The 27,629-nt window shown below is 51.8% G+C and overlaps 5 protein-coding genes across 5 annotated transcripts; 2 read left to right on the forward strand and 3 right to left on the reverse strand.

Moving 5' to 3' along the window:
• Nucleotides 1-403: 403 nt before the first annotated feature.
• CBH2 (Exoglucanase 2) lies at nt 404-2,114 on the reverse strand (the record flags this gene model as incomplete). The annotated part of the gene is made up of 6 exons (XM_053197816.2): nt 404-783; nt 835-979; nt 1,039-1,196; nt 1,253-1,500; nt 1,561-1,917; nt 2,023-2,114. The coding sequence occupies 6 exons, from the start codon at nt 2,112-2,114 to the stop codon at nt 404-406; spliced, it is 1,380 nt and encodes a 459-aa protein (XP_053044747.1).
• Nucleotides 2,115-4,271: 2,157 nt separating this feature from the next.
• APM4 (clathrin associated protein complex medium subunit) lies at nt 4,272-5,730 on the forward strand (the record flags this gene model as incomplete). Its single annotated transcript, XM_065758750.1, has 3 exons — nt 4,272-4,608; nt 4,673-5,644; nt 5,723-5,730. The coding sequence occupies 3 exons, from the start codon at nt 4,272-4,274 to the stop codon at nt 5,728-5,730; spliced, it is 1,317 nt and encodes a 438-aa protein (XP_065612517.1).
• A 378-nt stretch (nt 5,731-6,108) lies between these two features.
• Nucleotides 6,109-7,410, reverse strand: N0V96_009798 (uncharacterized protein; the record flags this gene model as incomplete). Its single annotated transcript, XM_065758751.1, has 2 exons — nt 6,109-7,349; nt 7,407-7,410. The coding sequence occupies 2 exons, from the start codon at nt 7,408-7,410 to the stop codon at nt 6,109-6,111; spliced, it is 1,245 nt and encodes a 414-aa protein (XP_065612518.1).
• A 671-nt stretch (nt 7,411-8,081) lies between these two features.
• On the reverse strand, nt 8,082-10,468 carry N0V96_009799 (uncharacterized protein; the record flags this gene model as incomplete). Its single annotated transcript, XM_065758752.1, has 4 exons — nt 8,082-8,630; nt 8,726-9,585; nt 9,659-9,725; nt 9,788-10,468. The coding sequence occupies 4 exons, from the start codon at nt 10,466-10,468 to the stop codon at nt 8,082-8,084; spliced, it is 2,157 nt and encodes a 718-aa protein (XP_065612519.1).
• A 10,540-nt stretch (nt 10,469-21,008) lies between these two features.
• Nucleotides 21,009-23,420, forward strand: N0V96_009800 (uncharacterized protein; the record flags this gene model as incomplete). Its single annotated transcript, XM_053197812.2, has 1 exon — nt 21,009-23,420. One exon carries the CDS (start codon nt 21,009-21,011, stop codon nt 23,418-23,420), a length of 2,412 nt encoding a protein of 803 aa, XP_053044743.2.
• Nucleotides 23,421-27,629: the final 4,209 nt, after the last annotated feature.

Raw genomic sequence — 27,629 nt, forward strand, 5'->3', positions numbered from 1 at the left:
GGATCAGAAAAGGAGAACAAGAGGAGAGAAGTGAAGGGAGGCGCTCAGGCGGCGGGCTTTTTATAACGGCATCGTTCCTATCAAGCAGCATTTGGTCAACTGAGTTTGTGACCAGCTCGAGTACCCAAGGTTCAGTCCTTGATCTCCAGGCCCAAACGGATCAAAAGACACCGGCACGGCGTTCCGATGCTTTTTCTCTCTTGCCGGTGGTTGGCCCACACACAAAGCATAGTCCTTCCGGGTTGAAGACGGACTACCCGAGCAGCACGGAGCAGGAGAAGCAAGTGGACTCCACAGTTTATATAAGGTTCATCTTCAAGGTAGGTAAAATATGTACACGAAGATAATATGGATGCGACGTCTTGAGCCTTGCGCCATGTATGTAGAAGAAAGTGAACAGCACTTAGAAGGCTGGGTTGGCGTTTACGAGGAGCTGCTCGAAGTAGGCCTGGAACCAAGTTCCGGCTTCAGGAGCGGGCTTCAGGGCGTCCTCTTTGCCACAGTTGTAGTCGTAGCGAGTGGCAGTAGTGAGGGAAGTGCCGTCACTCTCACCACCAGGCTTCACCCAGACAAAGGAATCAACAAGAGACGAGCCTGTGTTGGTAGAGGGACGAAGGCCAAAGCCGGTGCCGATGGCATTGCACCAGTCACCCCAAGCCAACTGGCCAGTGGGCTGCTTACCGGAGCGGCCTTGGTCAACGATGAAGTGAGCGTCCCATCCCTGAGCGGCGAGGAGGGGCTGGAGAGCCTCGACGTAGTGCTTCTCATCATAGTTGGAGTTGCCTAGGCCAGTTAGGTACGGAAATGTTGGAATGACGGACGGGTACTGCTTACCTGAGGTGTAGGAAGGCGGGGAGCTAACGCTCCATGCGTTGTAGTTGGCAACATTGGTAACGATTCCACGGAGAGCCTTGGGGCTGCCGGCATCCTTGTAGACCTTTGCGTACATGTTTGCGGCGGGTCCCAAGTTTGCAGCCCACTGAAGAAGTATGTTAGATCAGAAGAACGTGTATGGAGCGTGGCGCGGTGAAAACTTACTCCTAACCAGCCCGCGTGGCCGCCATCAAGGTACATGGCGACATTGGGCAGGTTGAGCTGAGTGACAGCGTAGTTGGTGCACTCGAGGTAGGCGGCCTGCGCACCGGAGCACTTTGCAACGTTGAGGTTGGTGACCAGGTTTGCCAGGGAATCGGGCTCTGTATTGAAAAGTCAGGAAACATAGTTATTGACGAGTGGGAGACAAGGTAGTTACCGATGACCAGGAGAATGCGAATGTCAGAGTACTTGAGAATCATGGTGCGGATGGCGTCGATGTACTCCTTGTACTTGGCAACGCCGCCGTCAGCAATGGCGTACTCGCCGTTAGAGGCGGCGGCAGCGCAGTCGCGGTCGGGAAGATCGTAGACGACGAACTGGCCGGCGTAGTTTCCGCCAGCGGCGTTGGCCTTGCGAATATCGGCCAGTGTGGAGTCTACCAAGGGAATCTTGGCGCGGGTGTCCCTTGATGGTGTCAGCACAAGGCGGCCTTTAACACCGAAGTCTACAACATGGATGACTTACATCCACATGAAGGTAGGGACCTTGGCAACGGCAGCAGCCGCCGTCTGCAGAGCAGGGCTCAGGGACGGGATGGCCAAGGTCGTAATCTCAGAGGCATAGTATGAGTTGGCCCAGAGGTTGACGCCGGCAAAGGGGTTGCCCGTGTAGGTGGCACCACCGGTGACCGCGGGAGCGCTAGTTGTGGCAGTTCCGGCCCGCGTGGTAGTGGTGCCGGCCCCGGCGGTTGTCGAGGTTCGGGAAGGGCTGACGACCGCTGAAGAACTGGAGCGGACAGTCGATGAAGCGGCGGCAGAGCTGGAGGCTGAGGCGCTGCCGGGCAAGCACTGGCTGTAGTAGGCGTTGTTGACGACGCAAGTGCTGCCAGAAGCACAGCACGTAGGGCCTGTGAAGCCTTGGCCACCGCATTGTGCCCTTAGTCGCCAGTCAGATTCTCTCCTCGTTCGAGCTGAGTATCCTACTTACCAAACGGCTCCGCAAGATTGCCTCTCCTCGATGGGGACGGCAAGAGCAGCAGTGCCCAAGAGGGCAGCAGTGAGGAACGCACGAGCAGCCATTGTTGCTTCGGTTCTGTATGATGTTGGCTTGACTCTGGAGAGGTCGATATCCGTGGGTTGCAAGTCTGGAGATTACGATGAAGGACCTGGGAGATGGTCCTTTTATCATGTTGCAAACCGTAGTTGAGGACTCAGATCTCTTGAACACACCGCTTGGCCTTTCGGAACGGCGGGATGGACGTGTCCTGGGCCTATTCTGGGCTGCCGGCGGGAGAGAGACATTGCCCCACGATCTCGGAGTGAAGCTGCGGCATCTTGAACTTGATTACTCCTTTGAGAAAAGCGTCGAGGAAGAAGACCAGGCCGAGGGAGCCATCGTTACCATGGATCTATGGGGTTGTGGAAGAGACATCCGAAGCACGGGTCTCGAACCATGGAATCGCCTGGTTGACGGCATGCTGGACAAGGTCCTTAAAGCTGGGCATGAACACATGAATTGCTGGCGGTTGCAACAAGCTACGGCCGCCGTCGATATTCAATGGCGTCGAGGAGGAAAGTCCGCCAACCAAGGTGTGGGCAAAGTGCGGGTTGGATGTAACGGAGTGTAAGTCATCTCGGAGGCGACGCTCCATATTAGCCACGAAGGGAAGAGCGCGTTGGTCATGGGGGCGTGATGGATGTGGGGACCTTTGAAGAGGGTGCCATGAGGGGTCGGAAAGGTCTTTGAATCGTTCCGGTCAAGTTGCAGTCCAGCAAACTCTCGATTGGAAAAGCGGCTTCGTTGCCCGAGATAACGCTGAGTAGAAATGGCGTGCCTAGGCCGTTTAATTTAAAGACGGAGGATCGCATCGCGAACGTGTCGCAAGGCGTATGTAAAAGACAGAGGTAGCCAGTCACGGGATGCGAAGTTGGCGGATCGAAAGCCGAAGCGAAAGTAGCTTGGCTCCAGGCACAGAGATAGGTACCATCAGCGAAAAGAGAGACAAGCATGGCGAGTAGTCGGAGCCGCACCCAAGAGGCAAGAGGCAAGACGCAAGACGCAAGGGACGACAAGCGAGTTGGAGAAATTGGGGTTTGTGTGGTGGTGAACCGCGTCGATGGTGGTGCCGTGGTACTCGGACCTGTCTGGTGTTAATGAGGTTAATGAGTGTCAAGAGCGGAAGCAATCAATACTGATTGCCTACCTAATAACCATCGGCCGTGAATCTTGGGTTCCCACGCCTGCGGGAACGATCCAAATTGACGTTTCGTCGAGCCTTGACGTCCAGCAACCTCATGTCATTATCGCGGTGGCGGTTGGTGTCCGTTGTGAAAGGCTTCGCTTGAGAGTATACATAACATATGCAAGCCATTGATATCCATAAAGTTGACGTGAGGAGAGATTACCATCCAAAAGTCGTGTACCGTCAGCTATGTAGGTAGTTGGTGGGTGGTGACAAGAGCGTGTCGAGACAGACTCTTTTCTTGGTGGTGAGATGCCAAGGGTTCATGGTACCGACGCGCATCTTTCGGACGCACAGCCACGTGCTCGATATCGTATTCCATCCGTATCACGGCCTAGAGAGTTGAGACAGGCATGCTGTTGCAGACGAGGATTGTACTTCATTGTCTTGGGAAGAGCAGACTCATTGTGGCCGTGGTTGTGGTGGTGGTGGTGTAAGAGGATGAAGACAGCTGGGACAGAGGTGTCAAGAGGTGTTGACACTGTCCGTAGACACAGTGCTTACAGACACTTCAACCAATGGTGGAGCTCTTCTTCTTACCTTAGGTAACGACCGACCGTTTCCCGTCAAAACGGGTGGATGGCCGCACGTGAGTGGATCACGTAAGTGGATCACATAAGTCAAACTCCAAGGTGCTTACCTAAGACGAGAAGCATGGACCATTCTGCCCCATACCGCACGGAGCGCCGGTCCACCGCGAGCCTCACCGCCCGGACCCTTTTGGGGCCTGGCAGAATTTCCCGCCGGTCCCGAAACCGTTCCCCCTCGACCAAGTCGCAAAGTGGAAGCTCCCCTGACGGCTGACCGAGCCAATTCCCGCCGCTGTCCCCGCCGTGTCCCGCCCGCGATCCTTTGCCTCGAGAATCACCAATAAACCCATCCCACCAGCTCTACTACTGTTCACCACCACGCGCCCTTCCGAGTTCCCGTCCGCCCGTCAATCCCCGTGGTCGCTCCCCTCGCGCGCGAGCCCTCACTCCTGTGATCCGCCACGATGTTGTCCGGAATCCTCATCTTCAACCAAAAGGGCGAGAACCTCATCTTTCGCGCCTTTCGCAACGATTGCAGGCCCAGACTTGCCGACGTCTTCCGGATTCAAGTGATCTCGAACTCCCAAGTCCGGTCCCCTATCTTGACCCTCGGAAGCACCACCTTCAGCCACGTGAAGCATGAGAACATTTACCTTGTTGCTATTACCAAGAGCAATGCGAATGCTGCGCTGGTCTTTGAGTTCCTCTATCGCTTAATTGCGTTGGGACGGGGCTACTTTGGCAAGTTTGATGAGGAAGCTGTCAAGAACAACTTCGTGCTTGTCTATGAGCTGCTCGACGGTATGTGCCACACCAGCTCAATGGACTGTGTTATTAGTGTGCTCTTCTAACGCTTGCCCTACAGAGATCATTGACTTTGGCTACCCTCAAAACACCGAGACCGACACCCTCAAGATGTACATCACGACCGAAGGCGTCAAGTCAGAACGAGCCGCCGAGGACTCGGCCAAGATTACAATGCAGGCGACTGGCGCGCTCTCGTGGCGCAAGGCAGATGTTAAGTACAGAAAGAACGAGGCCTTCGTCGACGTGATCGAAGACGTAAACCTTCTCATGTCCGCCACGGGAGCAGTCCTCCGCGCCGATGTCACGGGTCAAATCGTCATGCGCGCCTACCTCTCTGGTACCCCAGAGTGCAAGTTCGGTCTCAACGACCGGCTACTTCTCGATAACGACGGGCTCCTGAGTCTACCGAGCGGAAACAGGATGGGAACAAAGGCCACCAAGGCCGCCGCCGGCAGCGTCACCCTCGAAGACTGCCAGTTCCACCAGTGCGTAAAGTTGGGCAAGTTCGACAGCGATCGCATCATCTCCTTCGTCCCGCCCGACGGCGAGTTCGAGCTCATGCGCTACCGCGCCACCGAGAACGTCAACCTCCCGTTCAAGATCCACGCCATCGTCAACGAGGTCGGCCGCACAAAGGTCGAATACAGCATCGGCATCAAGGCAAACTTTGGCGCAAAGCTCTTCGCCACCAACGTCGTCGTCCGCATCCCTACACCGCTCAACACTGCTAAGATCACGGAACGGTGCACCCAGGGCAAGGCCAAGTACGAGCCCAGCGAGAACAACATTGTGTGGAAGATTGGGCGGTTTACGGGACAGAGCGAGTTTGTCTTGAGTGCCGAGGCCATCTTGACGAGCATGACGAACCAGCGCGCGTGGTCGCGACCGCCCCTGAGCCTCAATTTTAGCTTGTTGATGTTTACCAGTTCAGGCCTCTTGGTTAGATACCTCAAGGTATTTGAAAAGAGCAATTACTCAAGCGTCAAGTGGGTGCGGTACATGACGAGAGAGCGGGGTCCTATGAGATACGGTAAGCCTGGCCTTTTCTATCATCATTATCATCATCCCATGTTCTAAGCCCTGATGCTAATCATCTCACAGTTTCTAGCGGGGTAATTATACGTGTATGTGTGGTTTTGAGCTTGCGTGGTATATGCATAGTATGGCGTCAAAAAGGTATTCCCAGTAGAGAAAAACTGGTGGGCTTCAGCACGTTTTGTCAATGTTTACGGCGGCCATATTGTTGTCAATAACGTCTCTTCGTCCAGAGATTATAGTAATACAAGGTCTCCCTTCCCTAGCTCGCATCCTTCTAGTCGTTGCAGCATGTCTCGTTTCGACGAAATCAGCTTCTCGTTGCCCCACGTCAGCCGATTCAGCCGATTCAACCCAACTACTTGGTCCAGCTGGAATAAGCGCCCCCTCGTCCGTCAGCTTATCTCGCCCTTCTCGCGCCAAAAACGTCTCTTGTTCTCACCCGCATCGCTAGCTTGACTACCGCAAGCTCATGTTCATATCCTCATTGGTTACTTCCTCCGAACGGCCGTCCGGATAACAGTCCATCATAGTCGTGGTGTCCACGCCCTCCAACTCATCGTCTTCCACCAGCAACACCCTGATTCCTTCAAAGTCCTGCGTATCCGCGTCTGCCTGCTGGCTCCTAATCATCTCGTCCATGACCCTCGCAAACACGTAGATCGGGTGCTCGTCAGACCAACCCATGCCCTCCAAATCGAACACCTCCCGGTACGTCTTCCCCACGCCGTGGATCACGTCCGCTGTCCGCGATCTAGCCGCATCTTTGTGTCGACTGTGGAGCTGGTCATATAGATCGCCGCGGGTCTGGAGCCGAGATCTCGTGATGTCCTGCTTCTTGCATCGGACACATCGGCCGTGGCAGTGGTCAACCAGATACAGCACTCGGAGTCCCCGTTGTATACAACACGCCAGATACGCCACCTCTTCGAACAGTACCGCCCCAACCGTTGCCGGCGTCCACGTCTCCGCAATATCCAAAGCGATGAGTCGCGCATCACGTAACGTCTCCGCGATCTCGGCGCTCCATGGCCCTTCGAGCACCTCGGTCAAGCTGTTCACTCCCGACGCCTCATATTCGCCAAATAAGACTCCGTGGCTGAGGTCTGTGAGGGCACCGCCGTCTCCGAACCGCAACAGCAGCACGTCTTCTTCGTTGTCGTAATGTATCCTCTGGTTTCGACCGGGGAGGTAGACTGAGTTCGTATTCCTCCCCCTCAACCGCCTCTCCACAGCCGCCGAGGCTTCAGAGCACACTAGTCGCATCCTATGTCGTTGTTTGTAGACGGATGGATCGTGCATGTGTCTTGCAATTCTCGTCTGCCGCGCAATTTCCGCCGGCCCGGTTTCTAGGGCGTCCAAAAAGACGCACTCTCTGTACTTTGTCCATCTAGCGTAGTTATCTTCTATAATTCTGCCGTCTGCGGATTGGAAAGCCCGGCTGCTTCGATCAGTGCCGCGCCAGGACGGGAAACAGACATCAAAGATGTGTATTGACGGTCCGGCTGTTGCTTCATCCCAGATTTTGAGGCGGAGCTCGGCAGGGAGCTCGGCGAATTTTGTGAATGGCATCGTGGGTGACTTGAGACGGTGCTGCTTGGTCTCGGACGAAACTTTGGCTTCGGATCGTGATTCTCGTAGGGGTTTATAAAGATAGTTCTGAAGGGCCCTCATCGAACTCGACCCCGGGAACCCCGTCGCTGGCGAAAGAGTTGACCACCCAGACACCCACTCAACAGCATCCACTGCCAACTCACACATCTTATCCATGCTTACTCTCACCTTACTGTCGTTGCTCTGATGTTGCGACGTGGGATGATGAGACTGGAAAACACAAAGCAAGGCTGTTCTCAACGATGTTCCTTCGAAAAAGGACCGCTCACTCGTATATCTGTTCTGGGCGTCAGCGCTTACATGCGTTTTCAACAGCGCAGACGCAGAACGCCACCATCAGATTTGGCCGTTGGTCGTCGCCCGTCTGATAAGCCACGCGACACCCGCGCCGCCGGGTCGCATAGCACACCAAAATACAATGGCAATGTGCCCATTGGCCGGGTTATGTGTGAGCTTGGCGTTTGATGGAAGATTGGCTCAACGGCTGCATGGGTCCGCCTAGCCGGGAGAGCTGAGGGGATAACAAGAGCCGATCTACGGTGTTTGCTTCGGTGGCCCGGGTGGAATGACCTTTCTGTCGATACCATTTGCCTTGCGCACATCAGCCACTGCTTTTAGTTATCTGGAGCCCTGGATATCAATCATGTTGCTAATTTTACTGATTTCTTCTCGACAAATCTCTCTTGCTGACTCCTCAGCATGCCCTTATACCATATCCTCTTCCTGGCGCTTACCCCTTCCATCGTCCCCCTCATCATCATTAGAGCGTCTCATCAAACTGATGAATGTTGTTGTCCTCTCAACCTGCTCTTTCTTACTTAAACTCCAGAATCGTTCTGAAGGTTGGTGGCATTGGCGCAGGCGGGGTAGTCCGGGTGCTCATCGGTACCCAGGTTGCCAGGCCAGTAGTTCTTGCAGTCATACGCCCAAGTATTCCAGCTTGCACAGAGACTATGGGCATTATCCAGAGCCTGAGAGTTTCCGGCTGGCCAAATAACGTTGGCGTCGGCCTGTCGTTCCATGATTTGTAAAGACAAGCCCGCAGAGGCGTGGCCCGCAATATGGCAGTGCATCAACCAGACGCCGGGGTTATCTGACTTGAAGGCGATGACAGCGTAGCCGTTCTTGGGGAGAAGTACCACGTCCCGACGGGGGGGATTTTTCGTTTTGACCATGTTAGGATTGAAGTCTTCCTTGCTCCACAACTTGTTATCCTCTTGCTCGATGATGGCAAAGTCATGGCCGTGAAGATGGATCTGAATGCGGTCAGTCTCATAATGCTGAATAAGGGCACTGCTACTTACGGGGTGAGGACCAAATGTTGGGTTGGTCGAGTCGGTGTTGTTGGAGTTAAGAACCAGATAAACCTATTTAAGTTGCTGGTCAGTGACAGATTCATCTGGAGATGATTTGAAACACGAAGTATTTGTTGGAAAGCCAGTGTACCCGCAAGCAAACTTACCCAGTCATCGGCGGTATAGTTCTCAGGCACAACTACCCATCCTGTCGGCCACTCGTCGCCAACGTTGTCGAGATTCAAGAAGGTAGGGTTACCATATGTAGTTTGGAATGGCCGCATCTCCTCACTGTCAGGTCGCTCGAAGGAGAAAAAGGCTGTCGCATATGGTCCACTTTTCATCGCTGCGTTATGGAGGTCCGCAATGTCAAACTGCTCCCCAACATAGCCGTTTGAGGGGGGTCCAACCATCCAGGGAACAGTGGGCACAAGCTTGTCGTTGACCTCCGTGTCGGAGACAATGAGGCTAATGTTCCAACCCGTTGTAGTGGGATCAGCTGTACTGGATCTGTCGTAACGCAGGATGCCAGTCTTCATGTAGTTGTGCACATCCACAGTGGCGTTGCCTTCTGATGTCCGATTTGTGCCTTCTTGCAGTGGAACCTGGGTGCGAATCCAGAAATTGCCATCCTCCGGTAAAGGATTGGCATCGGGGTTCGAGCGGTCAGCCACCGGCTTTGCCTCGACGATGATGTGATATCTCTGTCCGATGGCGATGAGGATAGAAGTAGCGTTGAATGGCTCAACGGGAACGAAGTCTGCCTCGACGACGGTGAAAATATGGTTGTCGATGGAGAAGATAAACGTTGATTCATAAGCAGTGTTGACAAGGCGCAAAAGGTACCGCTTTGCTCGCGTCAAGTGGTTGGGCTCAATGTCATCGAACCAGATCTCATAGCCACGGGGAATCTCTGTGATGTTATCAACACCTCCGCCAGTGAATCGAGTGATGTTCCCGATGCCACCCAGTAGAATGTCTTGTCCCGTTGCAGCTGTGTACATGTTTTCAAATGCACTATTGTTCGCTGAAATCCATCAGTTAGCATCAGCTCGGTACAGCCAGACAATGCGGACAACAAATGGTTCAGCCTGACTCACCCCAATCAGTCACCGAGATTGGCTCGATAGCCTCGTCGTACGGGAATGACGTTGGTCCGTGGATGGTCTGGATTGAGGTGGTCAGCATTTAAGTTTTGAAGAGACTGGAGCTCAAGAAATATGACTTACAATGGGAGCTTGCAGTCCATCGGCGTACTGAACTGAGTAGTGGCTGTGATACCACGAGGAGCCGTACTGTGTGGCATTCCATCTGTAGACAAAGCTGGACTGTGGGGCGATAGGGCATTGTGTGATTCCGTTGACACCGTCCATGTGCATTGTTTGATTCTGCCTGATGCCATGCCAATGGATACTGGTTCCGTTGTTGACGAGGAGATTCTGAACGTGGATCTCCACAGTGTCACCCCAACAAGCCTCAATGAGAGGCCCAGGCCAAGTGTTGTTAAACAGTTTTGCTTCGGTGAAATTTAGGCCGTTCGCATTGATGTAGCTATCCGTAACGTTGAGGTAGTAAACACGAGTAATACCTTGCGGCATCTTGTCCTCGTAGTCGGTCGTGATGTTGTATTCTTCTCCGGTATCCGAGTTGCGAAGCCAGCAGCTCCGGTCCTCTGCAGTGCCGCATGGCTTGAAGCCTTTCATCTGGCTGTAGTCACAGACAAATTTGTCAATGTTGCTACCAGGAGGCGTGAAGACGGGGCTGCCATGTCCAGCGGTATCCAGGCCGGTGTGAGACCAGCTAAACTTGGCTCCTAGGTGGTGTTGAGATCCATCCCGGAAGAAGGGTGAACCGAAAAGTGAATTCGCAACATCAGTTACGATGATCCAGACATGACGAAGGGCCAGCATGGTGGCTTGTTCGCGAGGCAGCTCGAAAGCTGGCTTACAAGATAAATGATGAGAACCTGCTCGACATGCTTTGCTTCAAGGGAGTCATGAGAAAGGGGATTTGAGCATTTTTGAGCACGATTCGTGTCGCTACGTTATCCTATCAGAAAGCCTAGCATTTTGCCTTCATAATCATTCGCGGACCATTCAGCCCTTGGTCTCTTGATGGCTGGGGATACTTACGTTCGAGGCCGTGATGACTTTGGACTGGAACGGCGTGGCGTTTAGACTCAGAATCGCAACCGGACATGGAACGCGAGTTGATAAAAATGTTTGCCGCCACGAAATTCCACCAACTTATCCAAGGGATACAATACGGTGATCTTCATTCGAATCAAGATCTTCTAGTACGACTGGAAGAATTTCATAATCGAACTTGAACCTACTTGATGTTGATGCTCTAGCCGTCCGACTATGTAACTCGGCATTCCTGTCTCCTGCATCTTTGGAAGGGCAGAGGCGATTGGAAAGCACCGCTGGGGGATCTCGGAAGAGCAAACACTTGCATGAGGAGAAATAAGAGTGATATGTGACCGAAGCAACAGCCCGCTTTTGATGCTGCCAGCCGCCCGGCCCAGCCCAAGGAACGGGCTGGCAAGTAAGGGGCTAGAAGTGATTGGTCGCTTCCCGCTCCGTATTGAGACAAAGCCATAATTACCAGGTTGACGAGCGTGATAAGGTTCGAACCGTGGATCACCACTTGACTGGATGCGGCAAGACACCACCGGCAACTACGGGTGCGGGTGAGGGGTTGAACGGTCAACTGCCACTGAATTCTCGTGGAGCGGCTGAGGATTTCCAGCTCCTCGCGCTTGTTGTTAGCTGATTCAAGTTGGATCACTCGAAGTATGCGGGGAATAACGTGGTGATTGGCGTTAACTATGAGAAGTCCGGAATGCAAACGGCTCATGGGGAACTCCCTTAGCTTGTGATCATGCCATTCCATGTTAACCATGCTGAAATTCGGGAAGAGCATCCAATCATTCAGCAAAGACTAAGACGATTGCGATCAAAGCGGTGACTTGTCTTGCTCAGTTCTCTTCTATTGAGAGAAGACTAACAATTCCCGTCTCACTTAGTGAGACCGCGAGAAGCTCAGATGTCTTGGCGTCTTTTCAGCCTCTCTTCACCTGTACAAGGGCATATGATAATGAGAGATGACCAAAATAACTGAGTACATCTGCAGTAGAATGCGGGAATATTCCTTGAGGATGGTTCATGGGCTGATGCTACATAAACGATAGTTTTTGTTGAAGGTCTTATATAAGGATTGGCTATTCATCGCTTGTTGTTTCAATAATAAGCTTCGAGAGAAACGGAGGCCAAATACTCTGCAAAATGAGGACCGAGTCACATAGGCTACTAAGCATACAATTACGAAAAGAATAGTGCAGATGGTCAGCATTTCGAATCGTTCAGTGACGAATCTTCTTTCTTTCCGAGCACTTGGCCTCTCGATGGCGGCGCTAAACGTCGTTTACTGAGACATGGGCTTCCAGGGCTCCCACTCGCACAGCTTCGAATTTTTCAGATCTAGGCCTTTTGTGCCACCATGAAAACTTGCCTCAATTTGTTCCAGACCTGTCTGTGTTACGGCTTGTGTGGAAATCTGGAGCCCAGCATCGTCCAAGTCCAGCTTCAACTGCCCATGAAGTGCAGCAGTCTCCAATATCTCCGGCCGTAAGCTCTGAATCAGCTCCGAGTGAATCTATTGAAGATTTTCACGGCCACATCAGCTCCAACAGTTCTTTTTCTTGACAGAGATCCACCTTAATGGGGAAGGTCTTGCGCTTTCCCAGCTCTGCTGGTAACCGAGGAGCCAATGCTTGAACCCTGTGTAGCCGACGGAAAGGTACAGCCGCATTGCAGTTTCGGTAGGCGGATTTGCTCTCGTATGATATATCTCCGGCACGAATTCCCAATTCGGAAGAGTATTCCGACCCGATGTCTAACAATACGCGAAACTCCAGCGCCCTAGGAGTCCATCAAAACGACTGATCGATGATAAGACCAATATATTTTCGTCCATTGAGTGAGAGAAGCCCGGCCCAGGAGGCTTGATATCCTGTTGCAGCCACTCCGTCGCTGAAGAATCGACTTCCGGTCCCTAGGAACCCGTGAAGTACGCCAGGAAGCCTCCATATCAGCCATGAGTGGCTTTCACTCTGACCTGCATGACTTGACAGACCTTGATCGCACTTCCTGCTGATCACATGCAGTGTCACCATTTCAAACAGCCACAGAAGCGGCTGGGCCTTGTTATAAGTGGTTGATCTGACGTGCCTTACAGTAGTCTGCCCTTGCAGTAGTCTACCCTTCTGCGTCGGAGCTGGCCGAACGTTTTCATTGGATACCGTACTTGGTTTAATGTTGGGACTTTTGGCGAGACAATATTTTCGGGGTTCCGCATTACTGAATGAATGTGTTAGCTGCTACATGTCACTGTTTTTGCGAGAGCTCTCGTTGGTGACTCTTGCATATCGAAACTGTTGGCGGTCACTGATAATAGCGCGACAAGCACGCAGGAATATTCCAACAGAGTCAAAGATGTGCTATCTAAGGTATGACACGCTTCTTTGGCGCACACTCCTTTGACTGGGGCACACAGCTGCCGCGAGTTTCGGGCTGAAGACTGGGGGATAAGTTATGTGTGACCCGATTAACCGCGCCAAACGCCGGTGATGCGTAGGAGTTGGCCGCCATTAACTTGACTCCTGCTGGAATCTCAACTCCGAGTCCGAATCCAAGATTACACTACATCTTACAGCTCTCGATGAGGCAGAGCCAAAGGGAATAGTCGGACGCATTCTACAAGCCCTCTCCTCTGTATATCATTTCATCTCATTTTACTTACCCCTCTTTCCTCCTCCAACAAGCCGACGTGATTGCGAATAAGATGCGTAAGGTCATCAATCTCTTACACTGGCATTGACCGCGGGGGGACTAGACATTTTCTCATGATTGGAAACAAGGGTACTTTCGTGGAACTGAGCCCTGAAGTCCGGGATCACACGAAAATGCTGTACATCCACTCTGTGACAAGGCAATTCTGGGGTACATGGTGTTGTCCCATATCAGCTTCGAGAAAGGTGCTCGACAGACATTAGGGGGTTTCTAGAACGCCTTCGAATATCACGATGATGGGCGAACATCATCGCTAGTCCCGTCAGCCTTGGAGCTCGGAACCAGTAGCCCGGAAATGAGAATGACAACTCGTGGGAGCCAGGGTGATAGCGCCTTCGTGGCTGATTGCCATGCCCATCTCATGTGGCCTCCATATGGGCGACGAAAAGGCAATCTGCCCGAAGCTGTGCATTGTTACAAAAGTGTGCCTCTGTGTCTCATTCCTCTTGATATCATTGGAACTTCACATTGAAGAGAACCCTGGTTGCAAGACCGGTAAGCATGCGCAAGCCACGTGCTTCGCCACTCTCCGGAGGGACAGTGAGAATTGCGACCCATGGGTTTGACAATGGCGGCCAATTATTGAAGCCTGAAAGAGGAATCGTGCCATTCCCCCAGGGCCCGCGAGGCAAACATCAGAGAAATGAGGTGGTCAGGTCCCAACAGCGTGGTAACGACGAGCCGGGGCTTTGAGATGGACCAGATGCCCAATACTCGAGGTTCAGCGAGAAGCAGCTGTGAACTGCGTCAAGGGACGTATGAGGAGTCCTAATGGTAGTATAAGAGGATTCATACCTGCACCCAGAAGTGTCGAAAACACTCGGCAACAACAGCATCAAACATCACGAGGTACCATCCTAATCAATATCAAACCGATCTACTGAGTCACCTGGCTTTCTCTTGACAACTCACTGTTACCTCGTCTGGCAGATGCAGGCTGCTTGTGATAACCAATTTTATCGGAATTCTGTTCATAAGTCAGCCCAAACCGACACTCAGCTCCATCATACACAATAAACCCAGTTCGCCTGGAGTCCGCAATTCCTCGAACCGTCTCTTGGCTCCCACTGCTTACACAAAACATCTGTTCGGGGCTCGCATCTTTGTGCCACGTCATATTTCGATCAACCACGGAATTTTCTGTCCTTGAGATCGGTCTCCGCATCTTGTCTAGGACTCCTTTTCGTGCCTGTTCTCGACATTTTCGATACCTTACTACCACCAACTACCTAAACGGGGAAGAACAAACGGCAGCAGCCCTTGTGAAGACTACCACTACCTTAGAATCTCTCAGCTCAACTTTGGGACATCAACCATGTGCACTTGGTCCTACCTTCACCACCATCACGTTCAGCCGTGCCCTCGGCCGATTGATAATGTCTTCCACTGGGAATTTTGCATGGACGCTGGAAGAGATTCGGATGGCAGTTTCCAGACTCCCTGCGAAAGAGTCACTTCCAATGCGGTTCAGAACGTTGATTTTGATAATCCTTGCGCAACCGGAGGCTGTCTGATATCTCCCGATTGCAGTGCCGGCAGCTGCCGTTTGCAAGAATTGAATGGCTATTGGATCTGTTGTCAATGCAGCAGAGGAAGCAACACACTGCGCTGGTGTCGACACAAAATGAAGAAGAGTCCAGACACTTTCTGCTACCACCGAGTCTGCAGAAATTGTACGGCGGACACCAACACCTGAGTCCTGACGAACGCGCTAGGGCAAAACAAGTTGATGGGTACCGCACAGCCATTGAGCTCTATTGATAGACGACGACGTGGAGATAAGGAAGAATACACGAGTTCGCAAAAGTGATTTGGAATCTTTCAACAGACCGACGGTTTTCTATTCCAGAAGTGGCGCCATATCTCACTCAATGCCCGCTCACCAGCCGCCACATCCGAGTACTCGGCTCTTCATGGGCCGTGGGAAAATGGGCATCAGAGTCTAGGCTTTCAGGCCCTAGTCCAGCAGCTGACGTCGGGTCGTACATGGATCGGGAGTAAGACCAGTCAGATTGGAGAGAACATCAGGCAGGGGGTGTTGTCATCGGCCGAGAGCGCCTCCTGGCGATCAACTTGCTTCCTGGCTGATCACCACGAGCCCAACTCCACGCACGAGGCTGAAGGAGACGAAGAGGCTTGAGAGCCTTTGCGATACATGAAGCAATATAAACCAATCGAGATGCTATCTTTTCTACTGCGTGTTTCACACAAATGGTTCGCACATTTGCCTGACTAAAGTGTCTGTTGCGATTTTGTTCTCACGGAAAGCAGATACGGATCAAGCTCCGGGATTCAATGCGTCCGAAGTCGGTCCCTGATACATATCAGAGACCTGGCTGCCACGTTTTCCTTTCAATAACCCTTCAAACTATTTGATCTTGGATGCATCTTGCGAGTCATTTGCTCGCCTCTCGCCAACAGGCTGCCAAAGTCTTCGCTTGGAACCCGATGCAGTGGTTACTGATCGACAGGGGAAGGGAAGGAAATCGTGGCCGCCTCAACATGCTTACCGACAGTTCGGATCAGATCGCCGAACCTTCTTTTTCTGTAGATTTCTATCCGGGGATTCTGAGTATATAGTTTAGGATAGAATCCCCGGAATTGTCGATGAGCATTTTAGGAACCAGAAATATCATCGGAACATCAAGCACCACATCGTGCCTGTGGCTCTTCAATCTTCACTTGACTGTTTGATTCCAGCCCCTCTATCTTCGTTAACTACCAACTGCAATATCCTCATATTTAAAGACACATTTACGTCCGAATATCTCGAAGAAAGACATCATGTGCCACACAATAGCTTTCAAGTTGCCCTGCGAGCATATCCAGACTCAAATCGAATATTGCTCCAAGGCGTCGGCATCCTCGAAAAAAGATCCATCCAAGCGCAAAACTTGCAGAGATGTCACTCAACAAAACATTCCGTACCCTCCTCCCCCAGGCTATGACCAGAGAGCCTTGCCGAAGTGCCCTTTAGCAAATTGCCCATATGAAAGCCGCAACAGATGCTGGAACTGCTGCTGGTGCGGCAAGGGTTGGAATGATGGAGGCAGATGTAGTTGCATCATGATCATTGACGGAAATGAGTACCGCTGCGAGCATATTTGCTGCTCAACATGTACTGCCGCCTTGGATGGTTGAACATTTCCAAGAACATCATGAAATGATTAATCAGGTGGCCTATGGAAACAAACAACTTCTTGGAGCTTAGGATATGATGGAAAAGAAGGATAGAGACTCAGTGCTAGTTCCTCCGGTGACTAGACGCCAGGAAAATCTATCTTTGGACGAGCTCAACCCCAGGAAGGGATCATGAATCAGTGGTGGTTGCAGAAATACATAGAAAGGATGGGTTCCACTTGTTTCCTCTTTAAAATTGTCGCAGTAATCGAGTAATTAAGCCAGCAAGATCTCATAGTGACACCCATCGCCATCGTCGGTGGCCATGGGTACTTGCAGGGGAATCTCAGACAGCTGGATTGTCTTACACATTGTATAATCTATCTCATTTCTCAACTGATTGAAATCCCACCATATCCTTTCGCTGTGCCGCGTTCCTGCATGATACTTGCCCAGATTTCGTATCTGTGAGTAGTTTAACGTGATCTCGAGATCGTGATCGGATGGGGTCCAACTTGGGTCACATTAAGCAGCTACCCAGCTCTATCTCCAGATCCTGCACTCTTGCATTTCGATCCAGCCAACAACCCCTCCCAACTCACGCCACTTTGTTCCCGACCACTCAGATTTTGAAGCAGCCGATTGGCGAGGCTAAGTATCGGGGCTAATATCAGCCCCGAAGAAGGATCGTGATTATCGTGAAACCCCCCATTTAGACTATTACAAGTCAGTCATGCGTCAAGCTTCCTAGCGAGATCTTACGAACCCAGGCACCGGGAGGACGGGCTCATCATCCGCTGCTTAAACCACTCGTGGAGGAATTCATTCCCATGGGTCCGATGTAAGACGCGTAACACAGAGATTGATGACTGTGGAGATCGTCGTGTTGCAATAATGGGTGGACCGGTGTGACACAAAGCTGCGAGTTCCCGTCGGAGACTTCACCCAGATTTGACCAGGGCGTGTTGGGAGACTCTCGCCCGCAAAAGTCGCTTGTTTCATTGGCTGCCTGACTTATGTTTCCGCACCCTCAAGTATGGATGCAACACACATCACCCACACCAACCAATCCATCCACCATGCAGCCCGAGACATTGAAATCTCAGAAACAGTCAATTGGGGCCATGTTTGACCCCGGGTTCCACGACCCTTACTGTCGGTGAGCGAGGAGTGATGACAGATGAGATGCGAAGTGAGGGTGGTGTTCGAGATGGTTGGTAAGAAGTGAACATGTGTCAGTAGCTATGAGAAAAGAAACCAAAAGAGGCGTTCATCGGCAGTAAGAACGGAATAGTGATCATGGAAGTACGGTAACTTTGTACAAATTTTGTCTTGTGCAAGCAGGAAAGCCTGAAAAATGAAGTATATAAGATGCAGCGAGCTGCTTGGGTTAGCGAATTTCAGTCAACTTTGAAAATTACCGCCATAAGTCGTTCGTTATATCACTACAGTGACTCCTTCATCTTGTGTCGTCTGGTATCAACAAATTTGCACATTGTCATCCTTCACCATGTGTCACGGCCACCCTCGTCTCCACCCTTGCTCGCATACTTCGATCAACTGGCACTACTGCCCTTCGGCCCTCATCGATCTCGAAACAGGTGTAGAGACACCATGCTCGCATCTGAGTTATGCAACCGCTCAGCCCAGCAATGCCGACTGCCCTTTGATCAACTGTCAGTTCAAGGCGATGGGTGGAACCTGGACATGTTGCCAGTGTAACCAGGGTCCCAATACCCAGGGCTGGTGTACGATGCCAAAAGCCTCGCCGGGTTACGGCATCGCCGCCCCTGTCAATGAGTCTCAGACTTGCGATCATGGGTGCTGTGCGGAGTGTGCACGTTACCGTGAGTCTAATCATCCTCCGATTTATACCTGCCAACCATGAAGCTGATCGATCGACCTAGTCCCAACACGAACGACCACCCCAGATATGACATTCAGTGAGCTCCGCCAAGGGACCGCTAGTCGCAAGTTTGGCTATGGCTCTTCCAGTCGCTCTCACCGACGAGGTTCTGCCTTATCCAAGATCAACGGATTTTCCCCTGTGGATGAGAACGCAGAAACTGTGTCATCGTCCGCGTCAGGCTCATGTTCAAGAAGCAACAACTCGTACAAATCATCTGCATCCGGCAACACCTCTTATGGATCTTTGACTTCGGCAAGCCGTGGCGCGGCTTACAGAGTTGATTTGGAGTACAGCTCTAAAAGGCACAAGTCATCCTCCGGAAAGTCAAGCAAGAAGGGCCAGAAGTCTGTAAGGGCACATTGATGTGGGGTGGGTGAGTTGCGTGGGTGCTATCAGGGGGATTGCTCTAAGGGAAATCAAATTGTCACATATTTCCTTTGGGAATCTCTGTCGACTTGAAGTGCTCACTGCTATTCGGTTATCTTCGCCAACGCGCTTGTCAATGGTCACAATCTGAGCTTACAGATGTGACCTGACTCCCGAGGAACCTATGAACCGGAGAAGTATCGGTTCATTTATGTGTGTGTAATCTTAATCCGGTTGATCAAGACGAGATCGTGGTCCGTAATGATAACATTAGTAAAATAACTGCCCGCTGCCTTCTATTGTCTCCCTTCTGAGTCTGAGTCTGAGAAGAAGAACAAAACGAAGAAGGGAGAAAGCAATATGTCGTTTTCTAGTTTCGAGAACCAGATCACCAGTACCTTAGCTAGCTTGTTCAGATTGGATTCGGCCCCTTCGAAAAAGCCGCATTGTAAAATACAGCAATGAATGATTAACAAACCCAGAGTTGGAGATATGTGCTGAAGAAATACATACTGCGCAGTACCAATCATTTAGCTGCACCGCCACATGAGGCGCTCATACCTTGATGGGACATTACCTAAGCAGTCCGGAAGCGGGTGTGGGTTGATCCACCCCTCCGAGCACGTGCCTCTGGGACTGGACCCGCAGTTCCCACGGAAGCTCCCGCGAAGTCCCGCCGACGAGCCATCTCATCTGCCTATCGCATCACACATTAGCTTCACCATCGGAGAGAAGAAAATCATAAGAGAATCGAATATCCATCGTTAAAACATTTACAATGGTCTGTGGATCCGGCTGTTGCGGCCCTCCACAGGAACAGGCTGTCGCAAGAGATGGTCCGTCTCCGGTCGCCTCGCCCCAAGGTAAATTAGACCGCGACGACCCTGGTGTTGTCGACACCTGCTGCGCGATTGAAGAGGACGATTCGAATGTTGTTTTCGAAACGAAGGTGGACAAATGCAAAACGACCGATCATGGAAAAGACAAGGACTCCAGAAACACGGCCATCCGCCAATGCTGCGCCGCTTCCAACGACGGCAGCATCGACTCAGCACATGCTGAGGATGACTGTTGCACTCCAAAAGTCAAGATTGATGATTGTGTAAACGCTTGCTGCGGATCTAACAACGAACACTTCGCTGCCATCAGCACTCAAGCTAACAGCATCGCCGAGCCTGCCAACGAGTCCGCAAAGAAACTTCCTAGCGTTGGATGCCAATTTGAACAAGATCACCCCGCCTCGGAGTCAATTTTGGAATCAACCAACACTTCCGAGTTCAGCCAGGGATTTTGTGCTCCGAAACCCAAGGACTGCTCGGCCGGATGTTGTGGCTCAGCGAGGAGCAAAAGACCAACCAACAGCCCTGAGACCACATCAATTGGAGCAATCGCGGGCAAGGCAATTTCCGTGACCGAATCTGATGGTGACAAAGCTATTAAGATCTGCTCAGATGATGGGGAAAAGGGCTGTTGCTCTTCTGGTCCTACACCTGAAGTTCATGGCGAAAAGACACCCAGCTGTTGTGAGGGCAAGACGTCCCCTTGCTGCGACTCTACTTGCATCGATCGCCTCGCTCTGCGCGAATGCGCAAGCCGAAAGGCTTCAAAGCTTCGTCAATCGTACCAAGGTAAATTGCCGTGCAAAGAGTTTATTGTTTCTAGCTGCTAATATTACCTACACAAGCCTCCGGTGACAACAATTGCACCGGTGGCCAAGACGGCAAGGCGTGCCGAGGTCACTCTCGAAGCGTACGCGAGATTTATCAGTCAAAGCTCGATGCGCTGGGCTGTATCTGTCGTGCACTTCTGGCTCTCGGTCAGGAATCTTGCTGTGCTCCCCGTGAGCGCTCCTCCATCGAAAGAAAGCGATCTTCAAGGAAGTCCTCGTCTCTTCATCGCATTTCGGCTGACTCCTGCTGCGCTTCCGTGGTGAACAAATCCGCTTTCCGTCCGTCGGCAAGGAGTTGCGGCAAAAAGACAACTCGAAGTTCAACCTTTGGCAACGAATCAAGTGCACTTAACGATGGTTGCTGCTCGAAACCTAAGTCTCGGAGCATTGTTCGATCATGTGCCAACTCCTGTTGCGACAAGTCGCCGTCAAGACCTATCAACCAGCCGCTGCCGCCTGAGTCGAAGGATGTCAACGAGGATCTTGAGCGGGGTCTGGTTGGAAAGGAACACGTCGTACTGAGCATTTCTGGCATGACCTGCACTGGATGCGAAACCAAGCTCAGGCGAACTCTGGCCACAGTGAACGCAGTCAAAAACTTGAAGACTAGCTTGGTATTGGCTAGAGCCGAATTCGACTTGAACATTGGTGCCGGCTCGGTGGATGAAGTCATCAAACATCTCGAACGAACAACTGAGTTCAAATGCGAAAAGATCACCGCGCAAGGTGCTGCCAGTGTCGACATCATCTGTCCTGGCGATCTCCAAGATTTCATCAATCAGCCGTGGCCCAATGGTGTCACGGATATTCGCGTTATAGATAAGGCCAGTGTTCAAGTAGAATTTGACGCGAAGGTCGTTGGGGCCCGCGATCTGGTCGAAACGGGCTGGAGAACGCCTGTTACGCTGGCGCCACTTCGAGCGGACCCTTCGTTGGAGGCTGGAAACAAGCACATTCGCAACATGGGATGGATCACTTTGCTTTCAACTATCCTGACGATTCCCGTTCTAGTTATGGCCTGGGCACCTCTTCAAAAGAGAGAAATAGCCTATGGCTCGGCATCGCTGGCCTTGGCGACGATTGTGCAAGTTGCAATTGCTGGGCCCTTCTATCCAAAAGCTTTGAAGAGTCTGATCTTCTCAAGAGTCATTGAGATGGACCTATTGATTGTGCTAAGCACAAGTACCGCATACATCTTCTCCGTTGTGTCATTCGGGCTCCTTGTCTCTCAGAAGCCCCTTTCGACTGGGGAATTTTTCGAAACGAGCACCCTTCTTGTAACGCTGATCATGGTCGGTCGGTATGTGAGCGCTCTAGCGCGACAAAAAGCCGTCGAATCCATCTCGATACGATCTCTTCAGATCTCGACGGCTCTGATCATTAACTCAGTTGGCGAAGACGAGGAGATAGACGCCCGTCTCCTTCAGTATGGAGACAGCTTCAAGGTCGTCCCAGATTCTAGAATTCCTACGGATGGGACAGTTATCTCAGGTTCCTCGGAAGTTGATGAGTCAATGATGACCGGAGAATCAGAGCGCATCGAAAAGTGCACCGGATCTTCAGTCATTGCTGGCACTATGAACGGCTCTGGCGCTCTTACTGTTCGCCTGACTAGGCTTCCCGGCAATAACACCATCAGCAATATCGCGGGAATGGTCGACGAGGCTAAGCTTTCTAAGCCAAAGATCCAGGACATTGCTGACAGAGTCGCTTCATACTTCGTACCGGTAGTTGTGACCATCACCATCATCACTTTCTCGATTTGGATCGCTGTTGGCATTGCGGTTCGCAAGCAGAGTGGCTCGGAAGCACTTATCCAGGCAGTCACGTACGCTATCACCGTCCTCATTGTCTCTTGCCCATGCGCTATAGGACTCGCAGTACCCATGGTCATTTTGATTGCGAGTGGTGTAGCTGCCGAAAAGGGCGTCGTCTTCAAATCTGCGGACAGCATTGAGCTTGCCTACAAGACATCGCACGTTGTCTTTGACAAAACCGGAACTCTCACAACTGGAAATCTAAGAGTTGTGGACGAGGCATACTTTACACAAGATCAAGAGACCATCAGATCGGTGCTTTTAGGCCTCGTTGGCACTACTAGACATCCAGTCTCCGTTGCCATTTTCACTCATCTAAAAGCACATGTTGATACATCTACAGCTGTTACGGATCTGAAGGCCCTAACGGGCAAAGGTGTGGAGGCGAAACTCGACGGAGCCACTCTTCGAGCTGGCAACTCGCGTTGGCTTGGTCTCTCTACCGACCCCAGAGTTCAACCAGTTTTATCCAAGAGCTATACAGCCTTCTGCCTCACTGTGGACAACTCCTTGGTTGCCGTCTTTGGCCTCGAAGACTCTATCCGCACAGATGCTCTTGAAACAATTTCCAATCTACAGGCTTCCGGCATCTCTGTTCATGTCCTCTCCGGGGATGATGATGGTGCCGTTCGAACAGTGGCTTCACGATTGAGCGTCCCACATCTCAATGTTCGTTCCCGATGCACCCCTAGAGACAAGCAAGAGTACATCCAAAACCTACTGTCTCAACCTTTGTCGGACCCCCACCGAGTCATAGCGAAGAATCCGAAAGAGCCAGTCGTTATCTTCTGTGGCGATGGAACTAACGACGCAGTTGCGCTGGCCCAGGCCACCATTGGCGTGCACATGAGCGAGGGAACCGACGTCGCAAAGTCCGCCGCGGACGTAGTTCTCGTGCGTCCGAGCCTTACGGGGATTCTCACCATCATTGCCATTAGCAAGAAAGCTACCCACAGGATCGCCTTCAACTTTGGCTGGAGCTTCGTATACAACTTGTTTGCCATTCTCCTCGGCGCTGGCGCGTTTGTCAACGCCAGGATTCCGCCCGAATTTGCGGGCTTGGGTGAACTAGTCAGTGTCCTTCCAGTCATTGCCACCGCGGCACTTTTGCGATGGACCGCAATCTAGCCGTTTATCGTTACATGCCAGACCAAGGTGGGCGATGCGCTCCGGAGAGGGCGGGTGATGCTCATGGGCGGGCGCTTGAGGATGTGCGTCGGGGCATATTCAACATTTGCCACAAAGATAGTCTCTCGTTGCTTTTGGATGCTTGGAATTTTTGTTTCATTGGCTCTTGGTTTCTTGGTATCGCAAAGTGTTGCCACTACTGGTCTGAGGATCGAGTTGAATGCTCTCTTTCGCATTCGTCTGCAAGCACGCGTGTATCGTGCCCTTCTCCGCTAACCTCCGGCCAAGGAGTCGTAGAAGTACGGCTCCGTGTGCCCCAACGCAGTCTCAGCTCTCAGATCTCACTTTTGACCGACATGATCTATCTGTAAGCTACTTACACAACAAGTGTGGACCAGGGGGTACCTTATCCGTTCTCGTTAGATCGTTGGCGTTTCAATGTACAAGGACTGTCAGGGTGCAAGGTTGACAGTCTCTCATTCTTCCTGCCTCAGTTGTCGCGGTCAACAATGGGCAGCAAGACACTTCTCCACCCTTGATGTGAGATTCGGTAGAAACAGCTGCATGTAGGGTGTACCCAGGTGACTGGAATGCCTAGGAACGTATGAGAAACCGCAAGTCAGCTTTGCGAGCGTGAACTTTTCACCGCCAGCTTTGAGGTCTCTGTCTCTCGACGCCTGATTGCTCGAGACTATTCAATACCTTGGTGACGCACCTGGTTCATGAATATTCGGGCGAATCAAGAAATCAAGGCGGTCTAGTTGACAAGATGTTCGTACTTCTGATGGCAGAGTGAGTACTTTACTCAGAAATTCCAGACCCAATCAGTACTATATCGTCACTATGCTTCAGCCAACGAGATCCTCCCAGTGACGTCTGATCCAGACGCTAGATTGGTTTAGAAGTCGTGCATTTAGGATGGGCGAGAGAGTCAAGGGATACATCAAGGCGAAGAAGGCCTCTAGAACCACCATGCTGCAGGCAGATCGAGGCGTGCTGCATTCTATCTGCCCTGTCAACCAGTCGGTCTGCTGGCCTTGAATGGGTGTCGCGACACCATTGAATGTGCCATCTCACCGGTGTGGGGGGGAACTCCATGCAAGCTGCAAAAGAAACAATGACATGGGGGCGGGGCCGCGGGGACGCTGCCGCAACATGGGACGGTATGACGGACCAGTCGTCGGCAGACCCCTGGGTATTGCCAGCTGGATATCTACCTGTTCACTGCATCTTTATCTCTTTACTTCAAATGGACGATCTCGTCATCTCTTCGCGATGCCAGGTGGTTGATTTTCAACCCTAGACTTTTGTGTGGAGCGAGCGTACGTATTCCACGCGTGAAGGCCATAGATAGTGCAGTCAAGTCCATCGACCCAGAGTGACACGCATCCGAACACTTGCAGCTCTCGGCATCTTGGGTAGAAAGCTGCACGGTACCTCCATACATCGCAGAAGGAGCTGCGAGTAAGGCTTTCCCTTGATACTCAGGCATGAAAGAGGCGCGCTTCCGGGGAACGTTCCGGACGGATTGATCGCTATCCACGATTTCATTTCTATTCATGCCGTGGTACAAGAAGGATTAAGGTCAGAGGAACGTCAGGAAGCTCTTGCTTTTTCTGCCCACCCATGCCCCGCGTCACGGTCCGTGACAACTTGGGAGCATGCAATCCAGAAACACCGTCTTTGCCAAGAAGGATACCGACGAGTGTGATGCGCCATACGTGTGTCTATTGGCTCTAGACGGATCTCCGGCAGTATATGCGCGCAAAACTCCCGATCAGACTGAAATGTGTAGACATGTTGAGCTGCTGCCTCAGGCTGCACGGCAGTACAGTTACGGCCGTTGCTCAGCGCTCATGTCGTTTATTGTCTCGTTCGCGTAATAATTCCAAACTAGGTTGGCATTGAGAGTCGGGGAGCTGGACTTACCTCCGTTGAGATTTGGTCTGTTCAATCAAGCATAATTTCGAGGTCATTGATTTCGGCCGAGATGGCCACAGTTACGGGGCCTGGCTTCGGGAGTTGAAAGCACAGAATGGGCCTCGCAGTCCCAGTTTACGAGAGCAACGTTGCTGCAGTCAACTTGTCGTCGATGACAATAAGATACCTGGAAATAAGTTCTCTGGATACTTTCCAGGACAGAGAGGGCCTGGTTTTGCGTCTCCTCGTAAGATAGACGTTGGCACCGGTTACGATAATGCAAAGGCACAGAGAGTGCGGATATCAACTTGAATGATGCAGGCTTGGCACCTCTGATTCAGGCTGGGGGAAACATCGCAGCAGAAGAAGAGAGATCAATGATCCTAGCATAGCTGTTCCCATCCTGCATCAAGGGCACCGCCAAAGGCACATATCTGATAGGGCTGCAAGTACATGTAAGGATCCAAGTCCGGATAAGAAGGCTTTCGAATAAGGGTGATGAATGCAGCAAGAAGCAAGCCATCCGGCCCAGCCGTGTTTGGCGTATGCTTTTTTGGCGGTAGGCTCTAGACTCAACGTGGAGGATTCGCGGCTGGTGGTGAAATAAGCAATTCAATGTGCCACCAGGGCCGCCCCGGGCCTTCGTGCCTCGCCCCGGCCCTCACTTCGCCTCTCGTCTTAGTGCCATCCCATCACCTTGACAGTGGACATGTGTGACACTGATGTTGGCAGGCTGGGAAAGGAGGAAACAGACCCATCCCTTATCCGGACGTGAGATCCTACACAGTGTTTTCTCCTACAGTGTCTATTCGACATCCAGTCTTAGGCAGAAAAAGAAACCAAAGGTCCGAGAGGGGGAAAGAGGAAAACACGGCTGGCACCGCTGGTATAGGTCTATGGCGCACTCCAAATCCTTGGGCCGCCATAAAATCTTTGAGACGCGTTAATGTTCTTGGATCTGTACACCCTACCGCTAAACAAGCCAACAAACTACAAAGCTCCCCCTCAATAGCCTCAAGGATTGGTCTATTCTTCCACGCTCATGGGTAGACAGCACTGAGTCTGCAATGAGTGCTGTGCTGTCTGTCTCAGCCCCTTCAGCTAAATGCCAGTGGCGCGGTGACGACAGGGCGTTATCACAAAAGCATATCTCCACCACCCAAGCCGACAGGAACTGGATGTTTCTCCTTATTTTCCAGTCAGTTGTTGGCTCCCTTACTTGATAAGGCCTCATCATTCCAAACAGCGTCTCAGCCAGCATCTGCATGCAAAGGCCTTAGTAAGTCTCCGTGATATCAATGGATTGAGACTTGACCCCGTACCTTACGATGAGTCGATGCCAAGATCGCCCTCGCATCCATTCCTCTCCAGATCAGTGTAGCGCGTCATGCATACTACTTAGTCCTAGGAAGGGAAATTGTGAAGAGGTAGCTGGGAGAGGGGCTCGTTTAGAACTTCAGACAGCGGTGACTGGGTGTATTCAGTGCACTAGGGAACAAATTACCGTCAGCATGATAGCATCTGCGACGGCACTGCGGAAGGAAGTTGAGTTCTGATTTATGACACAATTGGCCCGAACCCCTCTAGGATTCACGTGCATTAGCTTCGTTCCCATGAGAAAATAAGCCTCTTGAACAAGCAGACCTTGCGCCGGGCGCGTATTGTCTTGTTCGGAGCAATCCGGCTTCCTTACTTGTACTCTCACATTGTGTAACTTCCCCCTCTTTGCATGCCGGCTTCTCACCAAACGTGGAACAAAGCTCATCTGCATCAACTTCAGCTTCCACATCGTGGACTTCCACTGCCTCTGGTTTCTTCCTTCTTTTGGTTTTCAGGGTCATCAGGGGTATGGGTCAGATGCTGTGCCAGGTCGATCCTCGACGGGGCGAACAGCATTAAGATTACCTCGCAGAAGCTTAGCCCCGTCCGTCACTTGGTTTCCTCCTGGGCAGACACCACAATGTAAAACATAGAACTTGCTCTGGCCTTCTGAAAAAGCTCTGACTGATGGTCAATTCGGGCAGAAGACATGAGTTTCGCCAAATCTCAGGGTCGCTTCCAGGCCTCCATCACACATAGCTTGTAGGCTAATCAGTCACAGGATGTTCCAAAATCAATGCGGTGAGCCAGTTAGGATGTTCAAGTATGTCAGTACTCGGGTACTCATGAATTCCACTTCCCCGAGTCCATGCGCTCTTGCGATAAAATTCAGTCCATCAGTATCCAGGCTGCCGGCCTACCGTCCCGGCCTCCTGGTGTCTACGGATAGGCACCAAATACATGTGATGA

This window comes from Colletotrichum fioriniae, assembly GCF_027942845.1.
Source record: "Colletotrichum fioriniae strain IMI 355084 chromosome Unknown scaffold_13, whole genome shotgun sequence".
Taxonomy (NCBI): domain Eukaryota; kingdom Fungi; phylum Ascomycota; class Sordariomycetes; order Glomerellales; family Glomerellaceae; genus Colletotrichum; species Colletotrichum fioriniae.